The sequence below is a fragment of the Stegodyphus dumicola genome, chromosome 6 (genome assembly GCF_044657685.1).
Source record: "Stegodyphus dumicola isolate Sdum_Otavi_A_Nest chromosome 6, ASM4465768v1".
NCBI classification, from domain to species: domain Eukaryota; kingdom Metazoa; phylum Arthropoda; class Arachnida; order Araneae; family Eresidae; genus Stegodyphus; species Stegodyphus dumicola.
In genome coordinates, this window is record NC_140773.1 from 70,010,227 (window position 1) to 70,036,419 (window position 26,193).

General features: G+C 30.9%; 1 protein-coding gene across 1 annotated transcript in view; it reads left to right on the forward strand.

The window, feature by feature from the left end:
• Positions 1–26,193, forward strand: part of eIF4B (eukaryotic translation initiation factor 4B) — a 111,803-nt gene that overhangs the window by 70,564 nt on the left and 15,046 nt on the right. Inside the window, exons 6-11 of the mRNA XM_035350242.2 lie at positions 7,172–7,270; positions 9,355–9,576; positions 15,311–15,487; positions 19,725–19,926; positions 23,233–23,377; positions 23,534–23,666. Of these exons, the coding sequence (XP_035206133.2) occupies positions 7,172–7,270; positions 9,355–9,576; positions 15,311–15,487; positions 19,725–19,926; positions 23,233–23,377; positions 23,534–23,666 (978 nt within the window). The remainder of the gene's footprint in view (positions 1–7,171; positions 7,271–9,354; positions 9,577–15,310; positions 15,488–19,724; positions 19,927–23,232; positions 23,378–23,533; positions 23,667–26,193) is intronic.

Consider the following 26,193-nt stretch of genomic DNA (forward strand, 5'->3'; position numbering starts at 1 on the left):
GTTTCGGAGGATTGTTAAATACTAATCGTTTGTTGTGAAGTCCAAACCAGGCTGTGTAGTTGGTTTTCATAGTTTTCTAGGGTGTGAATTCTTTACAAAGGTCCTCTATGAAGTCATAGTAGGCAAATAACTCCCATGTTCTTTCTGCGTTCAAATAGCCATCTAATCTAAGTACGATTTCCAAGTGAAGTTACTAGCAAATGCCAAACACTCATTAAAAGTAATGTAGTTAGCCACTCGGGAGGAACATGAAAGATACAGCGTGAATAATTGAATTGCTTTTACAGTGCCAATATGCTGTTTCTAAACTTAGATGTTCATTCCTTAATTAAACATAATAGATTTTTAACATCCACTAGAGCTGATAAAAAAATTGAAGGGCAAATGAATGATACATTGTGCAATTCATTTGCCCAAATTGCCAAACACTCATTAAAAGTAATGTAGTTAGCCACTCGGGAGGAACATGAAAGATACAGCGTGAATAATTGAATTGCTTTTACAGTGCCAATATGCTGTTTCTAAACTTAGATGTTCATTCCTTAATTAAACATAATAGATTTTTAACATCCACTAGAGCTGATAAAAAAATTGAAGGGCAAATGAATGATACATTGTGCAATTCATTTGCCCAAATTTCATTCAAAAATTTCATTTATATATAAAAAGGACAACTTTTGAAATGTTTGCAATTACTTTACTCTGAAGGATTTATTAATAACCGTAATAATCTTCAGTTCTTGACAATTACATTCTAAATTAGAATTTTAAGGATATAATGGAAATAACGCTACACAGAAAAATGCATTTCAGTATAAAAAATGACTTGACTTGACTTTTTATTAAAAAAAAAACCCTCTTAAATGTATTTAATAAACATTATGCCCTGGTTGGTGATTGAATCCAAAATGTTGGGTGTTGGTGATGTAATTGTTCTTACTTGTTCACAGAACCTGCTGACCTATCTGCCCATTAAGTAGTGTGGATCATTTCTACATAACCATTGAACTTCCTTTAATTCAGTCTCTAGAGAGTTGTATGTTTATATCAAAATTTGACTTTTATAAAAATGATTATAAATCTTATGTTTCTATAAAAATATACTGTGCTTTAAAAATATGGTTGATAGTATCAGCTGCTCTTTCAAATATAAGCAACAGCTTGTTTAGAAATACATTATGCAGTTAATGCCAAAAACGTTTTTGAAAATGAAACATCTTCAGAATTATTTTTGATTGCTGTATTTGCTACAAACATAAAAGAAAAGTAAAACCTTACATTCTAATAAATTCTGCATTTGTTAAACATTTCTGTAGTAAATGAAAATGCAATATTTTGGCATGTTATTTGTACGTTATTCAGAAGTAAAAATCATTTTCAATTCAGAAGATAAATCTTTGGATATATATCGTACATAAACGACATTATATCATAAAGAAGCACTGCAAATTGAATGGAGTTATCACACACTTTGGAGTTTTTGGTAACTTTTGAAGAGTATATCACGAACAAACAAGTGCACAAAGCAAATAAAAAATATTATAAAGTGTTTGAATCGTGTAAAGAAATGGAAACTTTATAAAATAGATATAATAGTAGAGTTCTGATAAGCTGAAAGTGAAGAGATTATAAAAAGCTATGAATCAAAAATCTAACATTAATTTCAAATTCTACATTTCAAAACTGAGTTCATCTTATCACAATAAAAAAAACTACTAATTCAGGTGAGATAATAATGATATTTGTTCTTTCGTTCAACATGTGGAAAATAATATAATTATATGAGTTAAGAGCTTTTAAATATAAAAGTTGATTGATTTTATTCTTTCATCTTTTCAAATAAAACAATCTAATATTACTAACAGGCAAATCTGCTTTCTCTAGGAAAAGTATTTGTTTTTTTGGTATTCGTAGAATTAATTTTTGTATCAATTATATTACATTATTATCATTATTTTAAACATCATAATAATATTGTAATGATATTTCGTAATACTCTGCACTGTAATCGGCTGAAATCTTTCTTTAGGGTTGGAAAATTTCAAGAGCTTTTACACACATGCAAAACAAAATACAAGACATGAATAATAACTATTATATTTAAATTATTTTTTACTATCAAAAGCAGTATTTACAGAAATTTGAAATTGTTATTTATAGACATTATGTTATTTGCTGATTCTTTTTACTTGCAATAAAGCCCAGAAGGGAAATGAAGAACAGTCCAATAAATTAAATTTCCTGAACGAACTTCAATACATTGCCATTCTTCCTCTTCGATTTATGACATCATGACTCAGGGTTGCCAGGCTACCTGAAAAACCATCAGGGAATTCAAAAGCTGAATAAAAAAATCAGGGAATTTAAGTACTTTAGTCAAAATCTGGAAAATTTAATTTCATATGGTGATCTCTCCCCAAATAAAAAGTGATTTTTACGCCAATGTTGGAAGCAATCACTTTCTTGGCAAATTATGTATCTCATGAGCTTCATTCGACAACTGGCATAGAGCCAATTTTCACAGCTTCCAATCAGATTGTCTTTTAGAAAGGCAAATCAAGTTTCCAGTAACCTTGAGAATCAAGAGATTCACATGTTGAACTAAAGAAAATACCTTCCCATTCTGGTATAAAACAAAATCGGTTTAATCCTAGTATACAGTACACACAGGATTTAACGACATTATGATGAGCAGTAAAGGGTCATTTTGGTGTTGGCAACAATTTTCAAAATCGTGCCAAGGCCGCATCATATACTAGGATTTTACCAGAAAATCTTCAACCTTTGTTTTAAATTTTTATTAAATGTCTTATTTGTCATTTTGCAGTAAAATAAAAAAAAATAATAAACAGTCATCTAAGCTAACCATTTAATATAATTATATTTGCCAAATGTCATTGATTATTGTAATTCAGTTTTTAATCTTAAAGTAATTTATTTTAATATTATTTGTATCATTTAATGTTGCTTCTTTCATCTAAGTTTATTTATTATTATTTAACAATACTTTCAATTTTCAGGCAGTTTTCTCTGCATACTCCTGAAACTAATTCTAGCAGTATGATGACCATCATGAAATTTAATGCAAATATTTTTTGCTTATGTATACTGCTAAATAAATATAAAAATACCTGAATTTATTTTAAAATATCGTTAAATGAAATTCCTTCCTTTATTTAGCTGCAAAATGTCTGCGAAAAAAGACATTTTTTTTTAAATCCAAGATTGGGCAGATTGTAATCTCAGTCTTCAGTGGAGAAAACAACTATAATAATAATAATAATAATGCTATGGGGATTATATATATATATAAGTTATATGTATGTTACCTCACAGCACAGCCTAAGCGCACTACGCGGATAGACTGGAGTTTTTTTAAAACACGCCTGGAAAACCTGGAGAAGTCATGGAATTTCATTCAACACTAAAGAGTGAGATAATCTTGAATCGGATTGCATGAGTTGCCAAGATGACATTGTGGCATCCCACAGCTCGTTTGCATTTCGTATGCCTCTATAACTGATAGTCATTTTAAGACGAGACCATACGGTCTCAAAGGGGTTCAGATCTGCTCCTTTGGCATGAGGCAAAAAAAGTTTGCCAATCAAGCCACTCTTTGACGAGGCTTGCACGATGAATTGGGGCTTTATCATGTTGAAAATCAAATAGCCTGTCAAAGAAATGGTTGTCTAACACTTCTGGCATCATGATATGCTCAGGAATGTCATGATAGATAGTTGCATTGAGATTTCTGTGTAAAGTTTCAAGTCTGTTAGCAGAGATGCAGCCCCATGCAGAAATAAAAAATCAGCCACTTTTTCTGACATTATGAAAATTGGAACGTTGACACAGAGGTCTCCAAACCCGTATTCGCCCAGAATAATCAGACTGGATGTAGCTTTCATTGTTGAACAAAACATTACCCCATTCAGAATCTACCCAGCTAGAAAACTGATTACAAAAGTTCAGTCTCTCCTGAATATGAAGACCAGTCAAAGCAGGCTTATGAACTGCAAGCTTGCAGTGGAAATTTTTGTCATGCAGTCTGTTTTGCACTGCTTGAGTGGAAACCTGCAAAGAGGCAAATACATTTGTTAAATTCTCAAATTATGTAGAAATATTTCATAAATTCTACACAGTTATAATAATAATAATAACTTCCTTTTTACTTCCATGTACGAAGTATAAAATAAATATTGTAATCGTAAAAAATTTCAGGAACACACTTTATTTCAACAAAACTGTTTTTATTTTAATGATATTTTTATTCATTTTTATGTCATTGATTCGTAGATTCACCATTCCAAAAAATTTCCTAGAAGTTGAAAATATATATATATATAACTGCTATAACATCTAGTTGTGCACCTCTCTTTCTTATTGCAGTCAGTCAAACATGTATATATATGTGTGTGTGAGTGATAATAAATTTAAAAAAAAAAAAACACTTTTGGGGAGTTTAAACTCCTCAAAGTTAATTTTAAACTTTTTAAAAATACTTAGAAATGGCCTTTTAATTGATTCGAATAATCATTTTACATTTAAGGTTTATTTAACCAAATACATAAAGTTTAAAAAAAAGTGCAAATTATGCACTTTTTAAATAATATTAAGGTTTGTGAATAACTACACATATTTTAATATTTAAAAAGAGTCACATGTAGTTTTAAAGTGTGGTTTAACCCTCTCACTGCATACTTTTTTTTTATCAAAATAGGTTCAAAAATTGCTTATTTTTTATTACATAATTTAAATTTACGTATATTTTAGAGTTAAAATATACAAAAAATTTTTGTAAAAGAGTTTTTTTTTCAATAAAGAATTAGATCATAGAAAAGTTATCAGAATACTGAAATTGAAGAATAATGATATAAAATTAAAATTTTGAAAATTAATTAAATTAATATGTTAAATTATGATTTATTTTATGAAATATAAAGGTAAAACATATGTACTAATGAAAATATTTGCATAATGTAATGTTTTGCATATCAGTTTTGCACCACTGTCGAACATTTTCAATAGAAACTGAATTTTCAGATTCATCACTATCTGCAGAGGAATCCGAGAAATTTTCATCAGTTTCGCTATAACTATATGCAATCTACTTGAAATCAGACTCAGAACTACTATCAGTGTCGGAAGTATCGTCAGGAATATAGGTTATATCACTCGTGAAATGCTTCCTGCCTGACATCTTTGAGCTCTGAAAAGAGCGCGCAAAATGCTACATTATGTATTCTTGTATATTTGGCAGAAATGCGTACAACTAACACCATCTATTAGCCTACATCTAAATAAACAGTTAAACTTCACAGTTAAATAGACATCAAAAATTCATCCTCGCGGAATAGCGGGTTGCACGAATTTTGCAACATTTACGTTGCCCGTGGAAATCATGGGATGCGCAATGAGATGGTTAAAAAGAAATACTATATTTTATTTTGCAGAAGAAACCTTAAGTTTTTTAAAGTTTTAAAATTATTTTTAAGTATAACAAGAAAGTTTTGCTGCTTTCCTAAAAAAATTCGAACAGAATATTAAATTTAAGATAATGCAACGATATTTTGGAAAGAAGGCAGAAAAAATTTTTTGAAAATTTTAATTCATTCTATGTAAAATCTTACTTCCTATAAAATGCTTTGCAATTCCACTAAGCCATATTAAACTTTGAGTTCTTTTGGGCGATCGTTAACATTTGAATCCTTTCAGATATTATTGTTATTAGTATTATTTATGTTTTCATCTGTTTATTAATTTCTAGAGCATGCACAAATTTTAGTAATTGCTACGCTTGCAATGGATGAAGGAAAGCATAACTATTAAACTTTTTTTTTTTTTTTTTTTGCTTACTAGGCAAACAAACTTGTGCATGTGTTAAAATGCATATTTTAAGTGAAGTAATCAGCTATTATATTTGTTAATAGTTGTTAAGTAAAGCAGCACAAAACAACAGAAAAAAAAAAAAAAAAAAAAAAAAAAAAAAAAAAAAGAAGAAGAAGAATGTGTAATATATTAGTATGAGAAATACTTAGTTGCTGAACAAACGATGAATTCTGCTTTTAGGATGGCCAGTGATTTCGGCTATTTGCCTGAAAGATTTTCCAGATTCGAAATGTCCCAGAACTTTTCAAACACGCTGCTTGCTTAAAGACATTGTGAAAATAAACATCAAACGAATATGATAGACAATTCGATTTAAATGAAGTTTAATGTAACAGACAATAACACGGTGAAGGTAAAAATTCACTCATACAAATATTTAAAAGAAAAGGAAGAAAGAATTTTTTTTAAAAATGTTAAAAATTTGAACAATATCATCTATAGTTTAAAAAAAAAGCTTTTCATATAGTATTAATAAATATTTATTATGCATCATTTAGGGAAAAATTTCCATATAATTAATTGTCCTTAAAATTTTATTTGAAATTTAATGTTAAAAATATTTATTCCTTTAAAAGTTTACAAGAACTTTCTTCATTTGCAGGCGATTCCCCCAAGCACATTTAAAAATTTAGCTGAAAACTAAGTATCACAATTTGTCTTTAGAGCTTTTAATGCAATGAAACAGCATGTACGAAAATGGGGATGCGGTTTATTCAAACTTAACGTTACTGATATCATTACCTGAAGAATTTTTATGCGTATGGCTGTCATACTTTGGCAATATCTACCAAGGTATTTGCGATAATACCAAAGTATCCTAAATTTTTATCTGATATGTAACGTCTGAACACCTGTGTCGGGTGAAAAGAAAGAACAGTTGTCTTTTAAATACTTATTTTAGAAACTTAATAAGAATTTCTTGATTGCTAATAAATAAAATAATCAACCATTACAGCCATAATACAAACAATGGCCGCTGGGTGCAGCCATGACGCTGTTTGCGTCTTCTTCCAAGTCTTTCACTGCACAAAAAGCTCATACAAAAGGCTCTCTCTTTCGTTTTGTTAAATGTCTTGTCGGAAATACCTAGTCTCTGGACAAAACAGGACGTTCTCATTAAGCAAATGTTTGACAGAGGTGTGCATATTTATCAATCATGCTTATAGTCAACCAAATGTTTATATAAAATGTTAATGCTAAAGTGTTAAATGTAATTATATATTAAAAGTTAAATATGTGGCTGTTTATTTTTACTTATGATTGATAAAATGTTCTAATTTCATAGATGGTGATCGGGACCGACGAGATGGTGGAAGTGATAGAACTATGGGAGACTGGCGGTTAGACCGGAGAGATCAGTTTTCTAGAGATGACTCATCCAGAGGTAGTTTTCAATTTTCTTTCCATTATTACAAATTAAATTTAAAAAATAGTCTGCTGCTATGTTGGCAGAGAGAGGGGGGAGGAACCAGCTGCTATAGCCTTCTGCTCACATTCTAAGTTTGTAGAAGGCTTAATGCCTTTGGGGCATGGGGGCACTTAAACTACTATTAAACCAAAAGATTTTCAAGAGGTTGATAAAAGGAAAACTATGGTAGAGGAAGCTTAAACGAATATTTTTCCTCAAAATTAGGATGGAGTTAGGTAAACAAATGTATGCTGTTATGTATAAGAATCCATGGCTTAAATGAATGGCTGACAAAACCTCTACCTCTTAGCTGGAATAACATTCATGAATTAATCTGATATTACTATCAGACAGGTGAGATACATTGCAGCAACAAACAAAAATAGTTAATGTATAGGTTTGCAATATGATGTTATGGTTTTCGCTATGAAGTTGCAGTCTTTGAATGCATCAATGTGCATAATATGTTTAGAGGTATGTCATTGGCCATGTATAAATCACTAAACACTCTTTTTGAGTTTTGTTTCCTGAGGCATATGTTTGTTGTTAATCCATTTGAAAGTACTAGAAAATAAAATCAAAGAAACGTAGAAAATATATCTTATTTATTCAGAGATGCTAATTTTGGCTATGAAACTTGGGACTTGCTATTTACGTAATTGGTTAAAAATATTATACAGTCAAAAGTCGTTAATTTGGACACCCATAATCCGGAATGATTTATAATCTGGAACACAAAGCTACAAACTTTCTGCATGTGTCACGTTGACGCATGCACGTAAGACCTTTACGGCTGCGAATATGCGTGTGCGCAAAATACGTTTACGAATGCGCGTTTAATGTATAACAGATGGTATAAGCTAAGCTAAAATTATCCAATTCAGTTAATGTTGCAGATTGCGTTGTTCCTTAATCTTCGAATTGGATTCGGCTTATTATTTTTTGCAGACTGTTAGAGCAATTTTATAAAAGTAAGCTTGAACTTTTGATTATGTCAAATAGAATTTCTGATATATATTTACTAATATGTAAAGGATCTACAAAGCGAAAGTACGTTTCGAAGTCCATTAAACAAAAAGTGGAATTGCTGCAAAAAATGGATAAAGGCATATCCTTTGTTTATCTAAACTTTAATGTTTCTTTATCTAAACTTTGTTTATCTGTAACGCCGCGGCGCGCAATGAATTAGAAGTTGATCTGTAAGCACTATCCTTATCTTCAGGGCAGATGTTTTTATTTTATTTTGCTTATAATTCCTTACTAAATGTAGTATTTTATCTCGATGTACTCTGTTTTTGATATGATTTAAATCAAATTCTTCGTCATTATAATTTGCTTCCGACAGCGAAGAAAGTAACAGAGGTTATTGAAAACGAAAAAATTTCGATTGACAAATTAGTCGGTATTCTTGACACAGCAATTATAGGACTTGAACAGCGGAACTTTGTAACTGAACAAGAAATTATGTCTGTTTATAAAATTAAAGAGAATTTATTATCACATAAAAAACGAAGCAACTTAAACAACTTACATTGAAAAGAAATGTTTAATAAAGTAAACAAATAAATATTAAGCTTTTTTTTTTTTTTTTGTAAATTTTGATACCCTTTAGATGATAATTGTTCTTTATTTCATAAATCACGGTTTCATATTTTTAATTTTATAATTTCTGCATGCCATCTTACCAGATTTAAACTGATGATCTATAATCCAGAATTTCCGAAGTCCCGACGAGTCCGGATTAATGACTTTTGACTGTATTGCTTTTGAAAAATACATTAGTGAGTCAGAAGGAATTAAATTATAAACTGTGTATAAAAATTATTTTATCTTCGAAAATTCTGAACTTTGTTTTCTTTTTGTGAAGAACCTACAAATATTAACAATATTATTTGAATTTTAAATGTGCTTGCGAAAACTTTAAAAAAGCTTATGATATATTTTATATTATAAATTCTGATTTCATTAATGCTGGTTTTTTTTGGGGGGGGAGCTTTTTGTTTATTTAAATATTTATGTTGTTTGTTTGTACTTATTATAATAATTTGTATTTTGTATAGATGGCTATATGTCCGGCAGAGGTGGTTTTCAGGATCGAGAACTTTACAGACCAAGATCTAACTATGATAAAGATAACGGTTTTTCTAAAGATCGTTATGAGAGGAATGGCGACAGATATGATCGCAATGATTATGGCTACAAAAATGATAGAGAATTCGGCAAGGATCAAGATCGTTTTGACAGGCGAAGTAATGACCGAGGATATGGTTTCTCAGATAGAGGTATGTATTTAGATTAAAGCTTTACTTTTTATGACTATCAGTTTACCTCTTTTGAGTGGGAGAGAAATTTCACTGATGTATGAAAACTGTAGCAAATAAATTTACTCTAAAAGAAGGTAGAATTTTGTGACTAACCCATTCACGACGAGCTTCTCTGTTACCCAAGCGTTGTCGTGGGACAGCGCGTTAACCGGATGCGTCATCTTGTGGGGACGGGCAATTCGTGCTGCTAAGCCTAACTTTGGAAAATAATTCGTATAACTTAAATTTTTCATACGATTGTTCCAATTTTTTATACATTATGAGAAGAACATTCAGGTAGTTGTTAGAATTAATTTTAAAGCTTTATTATTATATTTTCTTTAAAAAATTTTTAAAATACTCATTCTAGAATAATATAATTTTCCCCTTATCCCACAAATAAATATATATGGAAAAATATCCAACAATCTCAGATTTTATTTAATACAACACATAATTAAAATTAAAAAAATATTAAAACTGTCTTTCATAAAAATTCAACGTGCAAGCAACGAAAAGGAAGCAATTTTTCAAAAAAGAGTGTATAATATTCTTTGAAACATGGGCGTAAGCAAAGTCCAACCTTGCATATGTCACAGAATAGAATACTTGCTGCTATTTTACTCAGCAAATTTGACTCATTTAGCATTTGTGTATGTTGTTCTAGGGTTAGTTAGTGCTTTCCTTAAGCGATACAAAATATTTCTTTCAATGCCGGAAAACTCAAAGAGAAATAAAAAAATTCTCTAATGATAGAACATCTACTCCACTATAATGGGATAAAAAATTAAATTAAAAATAAGGAAAATTAATAAATTAAATTCAAAAGTATTCCAGAGCATCAAGAACATGTTCAATAGTTTATATAAAATGACACAGTAAGAGCCATTGCATTACTCAACACTAACGAATTAGCATTTGTGTATATTCTACGTTCAGAGTTCAGATACTGCTTTTTTTTTTTTTGCCATTAAAAAAAAAAAAATAGGTTTCACTGACCATACAAAATATTCATCCCAATGCCGGAAAAATCTAAGAGTAATGGAAAAAAAAAAGGAAAAATCTAAGAGTAATTAAAAAAAATCTCTAATGATAGAACATCTGTCCCACTATATCATAAAAGTAAAAAGTACCTCAATGCAGGGAGAACACTCGCATTTGTTAATATCAAATGACACAGTTCACCATAACAGACATACAGCTAAATCTAGCGGCAATAAAAAATACTAATTAAATATTCTATCTAAAAAGTCTAATAAGGTACACCCAGCCATAGAGTGAATTAAATGGCGATTCAGATATCACACACCCAATATTTACATTTTTGTATCATATTTCAGATTTAGTGAATTTTTATTTTCTAATATAAATGCACAGCTGGCAACAGAAGTAGGTTACATTACCTTAAAAAAATAATGGAACAAAATAAAATAAAAAAATTAAAATATTAACCTGGGAATGGCGGAACACCTGTTGCAGGTGGGAACCTTATACTTTATAGCTTTAGAGAGTGTATGCAAGCTTTTATTTGACATTTCAGAACACCTGTTCTTGCTTTTCAGTAATTTCAGGGAGTTTTTCATTTTTACCTATTGTTTTTTTAGTAAAAAATAGGGGTGTAGGATAAATGAATTAAGGTAGCAGTCTGTATGCAAATGGAAATTCATTAAATTACTCTCTAAATTCATTAAATCACTGAAAGCAGCAAAAGTATTTCATAGAAAATGCGATGGAAAACTACATAAATGTATGAATTTTAAAAGTACTCGTTATATTTGTTGAATGTACGAATGCCATTTTTTTCCAGCTTTTGATGGACCATGGGAAAAAAATAGGAGTGAAGAACAAAATGAGTTATGTGCAAACATGGGTTACTCTTTGACAAAATTGCTACCAATGGCAAAAGATAGGCCTGGACATTGGTCTGGAATATTTAGACTTCTATCCAGTTTTTCAGTTCATGAAGAGATGAAAATCACATGGGCTATCTGCTGTGTAATCAAATATGTTTCATTATTTATGTACAACACCATTATTGATATGGTTTTCACCCTATATTCCACTAATTCTTCTTTGCATTTTTGTGGCACTGTTCCCTTCTAATGTTTAATAAAGTAAACATATTAAGCTTTTTTTGTAAATTTTGATACCCTTTAGATCAGTGGTTCTTAACCAGGAGTGCCCGCACTCCTGTGGGTACGGGAATGTATTTTTGGGGGTGCGGGAGAAGCCCCTACCTAATGATAAAAATTATTAAATATCATTTATTAAATTTCTTATAATGAAATATTTGAAATCTGCACTAGTGTCCCCAATACTGAAGCTCATAAAAATTGGTAGCACCTAGCTCACTTATGGGCGAAAGACACAGGAAAGAGCCAGTGCCGATGGGCGTATACACTACTCTACGAAAAGGCATGAAACGCTACAAACGAACGAGAACAGGCAGCTACGTGACGGAGAAAAGAAAAAAAACTTTGAGAGAATACAAGCGTGACCTTCAAGAAACCTCGATAGCCACGAAGCCACGATACAAGCAGAGAACGTTATCCGAGCTTGCGCATGCGCTGAGTTCAACACGTGCTACTCCAATGAAATCTACGGATTCACAGATTTGTATCTGCATCTACTGCGCCTGTGTTAGGTTGAGTCAACTATTGTGTCTGCGACATGTGTATTGTGTATTCTGACTTGTCCAGAAACTTCTTGGGACTAATACATTCTTAATTGCCCGTTCAAGCCGAATAGAATTCAGTGATATTACAAATGTAAGAACATTATATATATTATATTACATTATTTCTAAATAATTAAATCGATTATAGTGAACCCCACTATGTAAAAAAAAAAAAACGACAATGAAACGATAAGTATGCCGGTTATGGATTTACTTGCACAACCGAAAAAGATGGCATGCAACGACCGCAATGCATTGTGTGTTATATTTTCAAACAGCAATCTCAAACCATCAAAGTTATTAGAATATTTCAACAATGTGCATGGTGGCGAAAAAGCACATAGCATGAACAGCTTGAAGTCAAAGAAGGCTCGGTTTGATACCAGTGGAACTATCCTAAAATTGTGCCGACCAGCAATTCAAAAACCTTTATTAGAAGCGTCATATCAAATGGCATATTTATGTGCAAAAAAAAAAAAAAAAAAAAAAAAAAAAAAAAAAGAAACCTCACACGATTGCTGAAGAGTTGATTAAACCTTCTGCTTTAATTATTGCTAAAACAGTTTTAGATTCGGAAGCACATAAAAAAATCCAATGGATTCCATTATCGAATGATATTATGCGATCACGAATACAAGATCTCAGTGAAGATATTCTAATGCAGACATAATTGAAGACATAAAAATCAGTCCACTAAAAATAAGCATGCAACTGGATAAGTCAACTGATGTTGATAATTGTAGCCAACCTTTGGTATTTGTCAGGTATGTGAAGGAAAATGAGGTGATAGAAGAATTTCTATTTTGTGAGCCACTGGAGGTGAATACGAGAGGAATTGATATTTTCAATCGCATCAAAGATGTTTTTACTAAATATCAATTACCAATGAATGTGATTAACTCAATATGCACTGATGGAGTCCCAGCAATGTTAGGCAAAAATTCAGGATTTTTTTCACACATGAAAAGAGAATTACCGGAAGTTATAATAACGCATTGCATATTGCATCGTCATGCACTTGCGTCGAAAGCATTGCTAGAAAGTTTAAAACAACATCTAACTACAGCAGTAAATGTAGTAAAATACATCCGAGGGCGAGCGCTTAATCATCGCATTTTTCGTGCATTTTGTGAAGAAATCGGTGCTGATCATACCGTGCTCCTATATCACACCGAAATACGATGGTTATCTAAGGGTCGCATGCTTAACAGAGTTTTTGAATTGCATGAGGAAATTATTCAATTACTAACTAGTCAAAACTGTTATTTAGTAAAAGATTTTGAGAGTAATGATGCAATGCTGAGGCTGGCCTACTTAGCAGACATATTTAGCCATTTAAATGAACTGAATCTATCAATGCAAGAATTTGGTATAAATATAATAATATCTAGTGAAAAATTATCTTCATTTATCGCAAAATTAGAAATTTGGATACGTCGAGTAGAAAAAGGGGAATTTTGCGAACTTTCCCTTGCTTGATTCTGTTATTGCGAAAAATGAAAAGAATACAATTATACCCGACATTGTAATACATTTGAGACGATTGAGCAAAGCATTCAATGGATACTTTTCTACCGGAAATATTACCAAAACTCAGAGATGGATGCTGGATCCATTTCTATTTGACTTAAATTTGATGGATGATAGTGATCTGAAAAAAGATCATCTTATTGAAATGCAAGCAAGTGGACATGTTCAAATGGAATTCGAACAATTAGATTTGCAACAATTCTGGTGTTCACAGTTACAACGTTATCCAGAGTTGGCGAACGGAGTACTGCAGTTACTCTTACCCTTTGCGACCACATACTTGTGCGAAATGGGATTTTCATCGCTTTTGCATATAAAATCTAAAGTGAGAAATCGCTTAAATGCAAGTGATGATTTACGCGTATGTCTTTCAAAAAAGGAACCTCGCTTCGCCAGTATAATAATGCACAAACAACAACAGACTAGTCGTTAATAAAAATAATATTGTTTTGTATATTTATATAAAATGTGCAATGTTTTTCAATAAACAATAAGTTTTACAAAAAATGTATTTTTCTAGACTAAAAAAATTTAAAAACATTTTTCAATGGGGTGCGGGAGATATATTTTCAGATTCAATGGAGTGCGACTCGCTAGAAAGGTTAAGAAACACTGCTTTAGATCATAATTGCTCTTTATTTCATAAATTATGATTTCATATTTTTAATTGTATAATTTCTGCATGCCATCTTACCAGATTTAAAATGATGATCTAAAATCCAGAAAATTCCCAAATCCAGAATCGCCGAAGTCCCAACAAGTGTGGATTTCGGACTTTGTACTATACATAAAAGAATTATCAGAAAATTTAAGAGGATTTATATCATAATAAATGCAGTTCATGGTAAAAAATAATAAAAAGTCTGGTCTAAAACTGTAAAAATAATCATCTTATATGTAATCAAAAGCTTAAGATTATGCAAGATTCTGATGCATTTCAGACAAGCTAATGTATTTTCATAGTTGAACAAATTTCATTCTTAAAAAAATTAGATTATTGAAACTGAAAAAATTTCGATTGGCAAGTTAGTCGGTATTCTTGACACAGCAATTACAGGACTTGGAACAGTGGAACTTTGTAACTGAACAAGAAATTATATCTGTTTATGGAATTAAAGAGAAAGTATTACCACAAAAAACAAAGCAACTCAAACAACTTACATTGAAAGAAATGTTTAGTAAAGTAAACAAATAAATATTAAGCTTTTTACTTAACATGCTAAACAAATTTCTGTTTATGCAGCAAAAAGTAGGCATGTTTATTTTATGTAGGTAGTTATATTAATTGCAAGAGATGTTATTGTGATCATTTTATTTATGCTAATTTGTAGAACCATTCCATGAATTTTGGAAAACTTGGGCATGAATGGAATATTTCTTAAATGAATTTGCATTTGATTTTTTTTTTTTTTTTTTTTTTTGTCCAGCTTCATGTTATTGTCTAAATTGTTGTGCATTGAGATATGCTTGAAGTATTGTCTGCAATCATTTAATTTAATTTTTAAGGTTCAAATCGAGGAATTGGTAGAAATGATCGTAGGGATGGCAGAGATTCCCGTGATAATTATGGTAGAAGAGAAGATTCTGGTCGTGATATGAGGTACAGGGATTCTTCTGATCGAGACCTTCCTCCCCGTGATGGTTATGACAGGAGGCCACCTGACAGACCATCATACGATTCAAGTATTAAAGCATTATATAGAATTTTAAGAGACCAATTTGTTATATAAGTGTGTTTATGCAAATAATACTTTTTTGTGCATTGTATTCATGATGTGCCCAGTAATCTTAATTGCCTTAGGAGATTTTAGTGGATATATTTTATTTCAAATTAAAGTTTTATAACTTTTATCCATGCATTAAAATTAAAGTTCAATCAAGATTAAAGATGAAATTTTGATGCATTATAAAATGTAGCATATTTGTATATTATAATAATAGAAATAATTTAAAATAGTTCCATATTTATATAAAAATATTTTTTCTGGGTTAAAATATTGGTTCTGATGTTTTAAAATAAAGCAGTGGTTTTCTAATGCAAAGTTTGGAGTAGAGATCTTTATTAAAAGAAACTGAGCTTCTCTCGAGTTCTTAGGAAGCAGTAATCCATCATAAAATTTGTGACTTCCACAAAGAATTAGATTTTTAAGAAATTTTGATAGCTTTACGTACATAGTTTTGAAAAAAAATTGTTCCTGTCAAGTCTTACTGATATTTTTTAAATCATTGTTAAACCATGGTCAGTTAAAAGTGATTCAGAAATTTGTAGTAAATTATTTAACCTAAGAAAGAGATATGTTATACACTAGTGTGCAAAACTTAAGCAACTTTTATGATTTTACCTGTAATTCTGCAAAAAATTAAAATAGGAATTATGAAATTCATACTACTGAGGCACAATGTAGAGCAAAGGATGAGGAAAGTATAGTAGCAGAAAAGATGAATAGGATACATATATTATGGAGAGGGGGAGAGAAATTCTTTACTGGCAGAATGGCTTTGGTACAAAAAACCCTGCGACCAAGAGGAAGCAACAAACCAAAGAACCTTAGTTAAGAGATATGACCTTCTCCTAACTGCAGTGGTTGCATTTCACTGTCTGTTGATACTAATCAGTTGATACTAATAGGATCCTCGGATAAGAGTTTCTGTTCTTCAAGAAGTATGTGTTTCATTTGCAAGATCATGCCACCAGGTACCTTCCTAAAGTATCCCACACATGTTCAGTGGGATTTAAATCAGGGGAACATGCTGACCAATCTATTCTGTGGATATCTTTACTTTCCAAGACCTCTTAAATAGTTTAAGTTCTGTGTGGCTATGCATTGTCATCCATGGAAACAAAGTAGGGTTTATTGACACCCCGGAAAAGATGTAGTGAGGATAATTTCATCATTGTCACAATCTCTGCTGAGTGAACCTCTGTCAAAAATTGTAGAGCACCATCCGTCTGTTCATCATAATACCTCCCCATACCAGCATGCAAGGACCGCCTCATCTGTCTTTTCCCATGATCCCACTAATGTGGGATGAAAGCATGTCTTTACCTGTCTGCATATCATTTAGTGCCGAGAATTATGTGCCAGACTGAAATGACTCTTGTTGTTATAGAAAATATGAATCCATTGATGAGATATCCAATCTTTGTGTTCTTTACACCACTGTAAACAGTGCTGCTGATGGGGCTGTTGTCAGTTGTATGCATTCAGAACAGTAGGTAAATAGGCCAGCCACCTTAATGAAGTCATTCAGCGCTAGTAAACTGGGACACCTCCAGTCTGGTTGCCATGTGCGGCTGCTGTGCAATGCTTCTCTCTATCTGATTTTGAACTCTTTTCACCTGCAGGGTCATATATCAGTCATCAGTCATTGTTTCCCTGGCCAACCACCATGCAACTACACCTGTAGTTCGGAAAGCTTTCCAAGCTTATGAAACTACGCTTCTATCAGCTTTAAACTTTAGGGTGACTGATGTCAATCGAGCATCTCCTCGAGCTTGCTAATCATTTTATTATGTGTAAATATGTCCTGATGTTTTCATATTGCGCATATAATCTAACTTTCACTTGAAGAAGAATGCCTGGATGCTCCTTCCTTCCTTTTTAAGTTGCCTTGCACTTAAAAAGACTTCTCACATTTTTCATGCTTCTGGTACCATGTTACTGATATTTTGCATACATATTATCTTTCTACTGAGTTTTTTTTTTTTCCATTGTTCTGATTTTAAAAAGCTGTTTTTAAGAATTGCATAGTTATATGTTGAAAAATAAGTTTGTTGTTTAAGTTTTGCCTACTAGCATATTTAATGCAGTAAAAGTTGTTCTGAAAGCCAAAGGGTTAGAAACAAGTAAGAAGATTTATTAAGAGAGTTTATTAAAAGTAGGATTTTAATTAGTGAAATCAAAAATCATTATTAAAAATAATCTGAAAGGTTTCAGATTTTAAATTGCGTTTAAAGTCACGTTTTTTTTTAGCAATTTGTATGTTACCTTTATTTATTAAATGTCATATTCTTCACATTTGAACCATAAAATTCAGTTCAACAGCAGTAACACAAAATAATTTTAAAATGAGCATATCTTTAGAATATCCGGATACACAGTCTAGCACTCTGGAGATAAAATGCTCCCCCCCCCAGTACAGTGTTGCCATTGTTCACTTTGAAATCATCTAGTTTGTTAATCAAAAATTCGTTATAAAATCAGTCACATAATTCTCACTGTTTGGTTCACTGAACAAAAATTTACCGACACCTTTGTATCAGTTCAGTATATGTCCTCGAAGAGCGGCAGTTGCTATGCTGATCTTCTTTAATTCTGCAACTGGATAAAATAAAAAGTGAGTCTCTAAATGTTCCAGAAAGGTCACTACAGAACTTCGGCCATCGAAAATACTTGCTGGTTTCATTGACCCTCGCATCGTATCTGCCATGAACCGGAATCCTTTCAATAGATATCTTGGTGCCGGCTGCAATCTTCCGAAGGGGAGGTCGACTAAATGCTAATTTTTTTTTTCTTTTCTTTTCTTTTCTTTTTTTTTGTAATGTGATCCTTAACTTGTTCGGGTGCCACCTTTAAAGTTCGCTTTATTTGGTAATGCTATTTAGTCCAGTTGGACGCTGCGGCGCACAATGAACTGGAAATGGATTTGACAGCACTATCATTATCTTCAGGGCAGATGTTTTCATTTTATTCGGCTAATAATTCCTTACTAAATGTAGTATTTCATTTCGATGTACTCCGTCTTTGATATGATTTAAATCAAATTCCTCGTCATTGTAAATATCACGAATACACATAAAATAGTTTTCTGGTTGCAATTTTCTAATTTCGACTATGTGTAATGTATGCTTTACGCATGCGTGCATTGAAAGAAATGTTTAACAAAGTAAACAAATAAATATTAAGCTTTTTTTTTTTTTTTTTTTTGTTTGTAAATTTTGATACCCTTTAGATCATAATTGCTTTTTATTTCATAAATTATGGTTTCATATTTTTAATTTAATAATTTCTGCATGCCATCGTACCAGATTTCAGGAAATTGTTGATTAAAGTCAGCCATTAAATTGCATGATTTTGTTTGGAATTATTCTGCAAAATGTTCTTTCTTTTGCTTGATAAATTACTGTCTTAGGTGTATGCATCATTAATGTCAATTTTTATTGAATATTATACTTGATTATCTCAGATATATGTAAGTATGTATAGTTATATATTTACTTATATATATATAATTTAAAGTTAAGTTGTAAGAACAAACAAAAAAAGACCAATTTTGGTCAAAATTTTGCGCATTGTGCTGCAAAATTAAGGAAATTAGAAGATAAATTTTAGTACGCATGCCAAAAAGTTACCAAAAACTGTGGCTCCGTGAAAACTTCAACATAAGCATATTTAGTTGCTATAAAATGTGTGAAAGAGGAGAAAAATACAATATTTGTATATTTACAAGTAAAATTAATAAAAAGTTCGCTTTTTAAGCGAATAAAGCGAATAAAGTTATATGCTAAACGAATTAAACAATTTTTAACACAGTAAAAAAACAAATCAATTGAATGAGGTAAAATAAAAAGAGTAAGTTATATGCTAAATGAATAAAGTAGATTTTAAAACACAGTAAAATACTAATCAATTGATCAAGGTAAAATATAAAAAAATATTAAAATTAAGAAGTGGTAAATGGTTAATTAGCCCAATTCGAAGTTCATTTTGGCTTGTCAAGGGAAATTTTTAACATGAATTTCAAACCAAGCTAACTCCATTACGCGTTTCGCCGAAACAGACAATTTAAACTTTGCACGCAAAATTTTTTAATGAATTAAATAAACTATGTCAAAAACCTTAGTCTCAATTCTCTGTTCCATATGTGTGTATTTATATATGTATATATATATATATATGTGTTTGTGTGTGAATAATAGGTAGTGGACCAAAGGAAAGAAGGAAGTTACAGTTAGCTCCTAGAACAAAGCCTATTGAACCTGTACCACCGCCATCTGAGGCTATTGGATCTAGTTCAATATTTGGTGGAGCTAAACCTGTTGATACAGCTGCAAGGGAACGTGAAATAGAAGAAAGATTAGCCAGGGAGAAAGGAAGCATACTTAGAGATTCCAAGGAGAGGTTGGTTTCAATTCTTAGTGATTAAAATTGAAAATATTGCATTTTAACAGGGTATAAATTTGTTTAACTTATATTCCAATCCTGTTGTGCTTTACTGTTCTTTCCCCATCTTTTGAAGAGTTCACAAGCTTCAAGTTCTTGTATGGGGGGGAAAGCTAGATATTTCAGATATTTATTTTCCTAATTTCATACCGAATTGATGCAAATATCAGATTTTCATATCTTTCTGATATCATTATTCAATTACTGAGACATCTGGGTGCAGGTCTTTTTAATAATTGCAAAGTAAATGACTTAGTGCTAAATATAGACTATCAGAACTAATAAATCAGAACTGTTGTGCTAAATATAGACACCATATGAAAATTGTCAGTTAAATGGGAATAGCCATATTGTGTAATTTTTAAGTACTGTAACATTTTAATTAGAAGCTAAGAAAGGAAATCCTTTATAAGTTAGCCAGGGTACTTTTTGATTTTTTGCACCAACTCATTGGTGACTTTGTTCAACTAACAAAATATGTTCATTTGATTCTTGCTACAACAGCTCATAGATACTGTTTCAATTAAGATAAAATTACACACCTAACAACTATTAATTTAGAAGTTAAACAACAAAAATCATCATTATATTTGCAAATTTTCACAGTGAAAATTTGCAAATATAATGCTGATTTTTGTTGTGAAAATTTGCAAATATAATGCTGATTTTTGTTGTTCGACTTCTAAATTAATAGATACAGTTTTGTTCGTTGATAATAATAAAAAGAAGCATTTTATAAGGAATAAAAATTTTTTGGTACTTTCTGATTATCTATCCCTTCTCTTGGAAAATTTTTGAACTAGTTGGAGACTTTGGAGAGCACTTGCAAACTTGTTATGATTAGTTTTTTTTTGTTATTCTACTATGTGAAAGGCAACAGCCATTTTCAAAATGGTAACGCACTAGGAATTCCATGCGAGACCAATCGAGTAAATTTAAAAAAAAAAAAAATAGTATCAGTAATAAAAAATGCCTTTTTGTGCCGTTCTCCCCATGTACACGACAATCTGTTTTTGCTTAAAAAAATAAAGGGGTTTAATACTAGGCCCGGCTCCGTACAGTACTTGCATTGTGCACCAGTCGAAACAGATGCGCTACTTTTATGTTTGGAGTTGCCATATAAATACTTTTTGGGCATATGTGACCCCAAAATTTAATAATTATTTTGGGAATATATTGCTTTGCCTCATGAATATGTTTTCATGATTTATTGGTGGTTGTGAAAAAGGGGTGTATGGAAAGAATATACCAAAGTTTTTTGGGAAAACATTAAGGTCTATATACTATTTACATTTTTATAGCCAGCTATTCATCGAAATAGGTGCTAAATATAAAGCATATAAATCCATGTATATTAAATGCTTATGTGATACACGCATGGATGCGTTGGCTATTGTATCAAAACTTCAAAATATGCAATAATTCTCCATAATATTGAAACTAAGGGTTTTGGATAGTAAAAAAGTACTGTAACTAGGCCTGCATATTTTGCACTATTTTTGATGGAGACTGAGCTAGCTTTTAAATTAGACAATAGGAATTTAAATAAATGTTAGCATAAAAGTTGCTTTGGTTTTCTTAAAAATTAATATACAGTGCAGTCCAGTAGCATCCTGGTATGTGCTGCCATGATGCATATCTTCCTGCACTTGCACAGCTTGCCCAAAAATATGGAAGAAAACTTTTTAGTATAGTTTAGATATGCTTAGAAGAAAATTTTCTTGATTTTGGTAATTGCTTTTGTGTTATAGAAGGCTCAGCTGTCATCATATTCCATAATCTGAATTTTACTGTCAGTTTCAAGATATATTAGGAATGACAGGTATTGATTATGCATAATTATTGCTTATTAATTATCTTCAGTTCTCATTTATAACTTAAAGTACTGTCACAGATAGAAAGAATGTTATTCCTAATTACCACGCTGTAAATTTTGTGGATCAGTGGTCTTGATGTTAATAATTTGAATGGATTTAGTTTGTTTTATTTTTTAAGCTTTTGCTATGATTTCTCATAGGTAATATTTCTCATATATGTGTGTCTTGATAACATATATAACATACTTGATAATCAGTTTTTTAAACACTTTGAAAGAAACCCCTTTAAGTTATTTTTGACTTAGATTATTTTGTGTCCTGACAGCAGAGAAAGTATTCCCATTTGAGGGAAATATTCGGTACAAGCTTCTTGTGCAAGCAATCTTGTATAATAAATGCTTTGCCGTTTCTTAAGTAATTTTTTTCTTTATTAAATAAGCGTATAATTCTTCATATGACAGTAATTTTTAATGAAATTATATTATAGCAATTGTTGTCTACTGTTTGGCATTGCCATTTTGAATAGTTCTGAATTTTAATAATTTTGAATCAGTCATTTTAATAGTTAATAATTTTGAATAGTTTTGAGAGACTAATTCTTAAAAGTAGTAGACATATTGTAATTGATATGATTGATTAAATTTGATTGTTTCAGAAATCAACTCTTTATTACTTGCACAAATTCACACAGCAAACTTCCCATGCAGTGTATTTTTACACCATATATTTTTTTTAATTTTTGAGAAAATAAATTAATGTTTTGTAAGATTAAATCAAATACAACTACAATGTAATATAATGTTATAAGAAGTTCTTAATATAGTTATACATGTCAATATTTTCAAACAATATAAATTTATAACTACTAATTTTATCGTTTATAAATTTTACACAGTGGAAAGGAAATAAAAGAAGCAAAAAGCAATGAAAACATCTTTTGAAATAATAACTTTAATTCCATATTAATAAATACATACCCATTTACAACTAAATTATTTATTCCATATTAGTTTCTCCACCATTTCACAAAGAGCAGCTTTTGCACATGACAGCTTTTGTGGAGTGCTCTTTGCAAACAAGTATTTTGCAGGCCCATCACTTCATAGTAGTAACCATGTTGTTTTATACCTAATACAGAAAACCTGAAGTTTTTTTGGCTGTTGGCTATGTTATACTTCAATACATGCTGTACAAAGCCTATTTTAAAATTAAAGTGCCCTGTGAATAAGTCATAGTAGAATACCCTGTAAAGGTATGTGTCTGGGAAGACACAGGGGTGAATATAAGTATATTCAGTATGTTTATTTAGTTCTGTTTAACTGTAACTCTTGCAATTTATGCTTTCCTCCCAAAAAAGTGGTTTCCCCCCACATTATGAGCTATTATGGTAATAGCAGTATATGTGTAGTGTTAACTTTTTTTTTTTTTTTTTTTTTTTTTTTTGAAGAGGAGATGACATAAGATCACGCAAATTTAGCTCTGGGTCTGGAATTAGTAATCGTTCAAGGCGTTCCTCAGATTCTGGTCCTCCTAGTTCCTTGAGAGATGAGGAAGACTCAGTTCCACAATATAAACCACCAATACCAAGACAAGTAAATTATTCAAATATTTTACAGATAATGTAATCTCTAATTTTTTTTTTTTTTTTTTTTTTTTTTTGCTTTTTATATTAAAAATAAGTTAGAAATTTCTGTTTCATATGTTTATTAAAAATTTATTATAATTTAATTTCAAAATATATTTTATAGCTGGAACGAGAAAGTCAGCAATATAATACTCTACCAAGGACACGGCAGAGATGCAGTAGTAACAGTAGTACTGGAAGTGAAAGAGAAAATCAAGTTAATTCCAAAGTCAATAATGCTTCAACAAATAGGAAAGGTAACTTTCATGCGAAGTTGCATATACTCTTTTTCATTTATTTGTAAGCTGTTTGGAAAATTATTTATGAGGAATAACAGATTGTGCTCGAAAGTGACAGAGTATTGCCTATTTTATTTAAAATGAGGCAAAACAGAAATAATCAAAATTTAAAAGGAAAAGTTGCGAGTAAAGTAATAGGAAATAAGGAAAAGTAGAAGTAAGTCTGAAGCTTTTAAGTGTTACGGAATACTTGGCAGTGTTTTTGTTACAAATTCCAATAGTCATATGTATAATGAATATAAATTATAGATCTGCCCCTCTCTTTTATTTTGTATCATTCTAGTTCCTTCTTAAAATAAGCATAATTTAAATTACGTTTATATATTGTACTTTTTTATTAAATGTAATAATAAAGATTAGTAATCTGTTAATTTTCTTTTAAATTACAAAAAAGGAAATTATTCATTATTGATTTGAAGATTTTTAAGCACTGGAGTTTTTTATTTGAATATTACAATTCTTACTATATTTTAAAGCAAGAAATGTGCGAAAAGGGTCTGCTACTGCAGTATTTCCAAAATTTTCATAAACTAATTAATCATACATTTCTTTTAGCTATAAAAATTATCGAACTTATATCTAATAAAGTACTGCTTTATAAGCATAAATTTTGATATTTAGCATCAAAGCATTAGCCAGCATCTCACTAAAGTTATGTAATAAATGCAAATAAGTTTTAAATTAATACAGAAATACAGTCAAAAGTCGTTAATTCGGACACCCATAATCCGGAATGATCTATAATCCGGACCTCAAAGCTAAAATCTTTCTGCGCATGCGCTGCGTTGACGCACGCGCATAGGCATTTTACGTGCGCGCGCAAGACACGACTGCGCATATGCGTTTGCGCAAGGGCAGAATGTTGGCAGTGGTGATAAAGGCAAAGCATATTTTGCTTTCCTTAAATAAAGCTAAGACTAAACTAAATAAAATTCATGCTTTATTCCATAAATAAAAATAAAAGAGCTAACACTGTAGCCTTTACATTTAAAATCATTTGATTGAAAGCAAACTAGCATAATGCTAACTCATAATCACACAAGAGAACAAGAACATTCGCTGATACCGGCGTACATATATATTATACTCGGCCAACCGGCCGATCTTGACGTCATCAGCCAATCAGCGGCAACCACGTTAGCTTACCGCCGATCGACCTCCGATCAAAATTTGCATGTGGAAAACTAAAGCCAACAAACGGCCCTCTTTTCCTCATGCAAAGATAAAAACAAAACTTGCACAGAAGTTCATAGTTCAATTCTATTATACGAAAACACTTATTGTCTTTAAACACTGAAAACATCTAAACAAAACTTTCTTAAATTAACAGCAGTCGCTGCTTTTGTAAATAAGTCGGCAGTATTTAATTTACTGGTGATAAATTCAAGGTCAAACACTCCATCATTTACTAGTCTTCTAACAAAGTGATATTTTACGTCTATGTGCTTAGTTCGGCGATTTTCTATTGGCGATCTAGAGAAATCAATGGCAGACTTGTTATCACAAAATAGTTTACACTCTCTTAAATTAAACTTTAAAATTTCATCTTGTAAGACATTTTTCGTTCACATTAATTCCTTCGCTGCTTCAGATAAGGCGATATACTCCGCTTCCATAGTTGATAAACTTACACATTTTTGTTTAACAGTTTTCCAGATTACCGGTACTTCATCTAAATATAATATAAATCCTCCCATGGACACGCGGTCATCTCTATTACTTGCATAATCAGCATCTGAATAACAATATAAATTTAGATGTTTAATCTTCGATAAGTTTAACTTATATAATTTAGTACTATTGAGATAACCAAGCAATTTCAACAATGCTTCCCAATGCCTAATTCCAGGATTCTCCTGAAATTGTGATATGATATTCACTGCATATGTAATATCAGGCCTTGTCCTGTTAGCTACAAAAACTAAACATCCTAACAGATTTCTAAAGGGTAATGTATGCATTTCTGCAATTTCTGCGCTTGTAGATGGACAATCTAATTTTGTAAGAATAGTGCCCTTAGCTATGGGAAGTGAAGTTATTGGTATCTGGAAATGTTTAAATTTTTCAAAAATTTCTTCGATATATTTTTGCTAATGTATAAAAACCCCATTCTCATTTTCTAAGAATTCAATTCCAAGTAACGTTTTAGTTTTGCCTAATACTTTAAGATCAAAAAACTTACTCAGCTGTGAAATTACTTTATCTATACTATATTGATCTTTACTAAAAATCACAATATCATCTACATATAACAAGAGAATTACATTTGAACCCTTATAAACACAATTACACCATTGTATTTTCTTATAATGTAGATTTTCTAAAGTACTTTCAAATTCACAAAACCATTTACGGCCGCTTTGATATAGACCGTAAATGGCCTTGTGTAATAAACACACTTTATTTTTCTCTTCGATAAATCCCTCTCGTTGGGTCATATATATATTCTCATTTAGGTTTGCATATAAATATGCATTCTTTACAT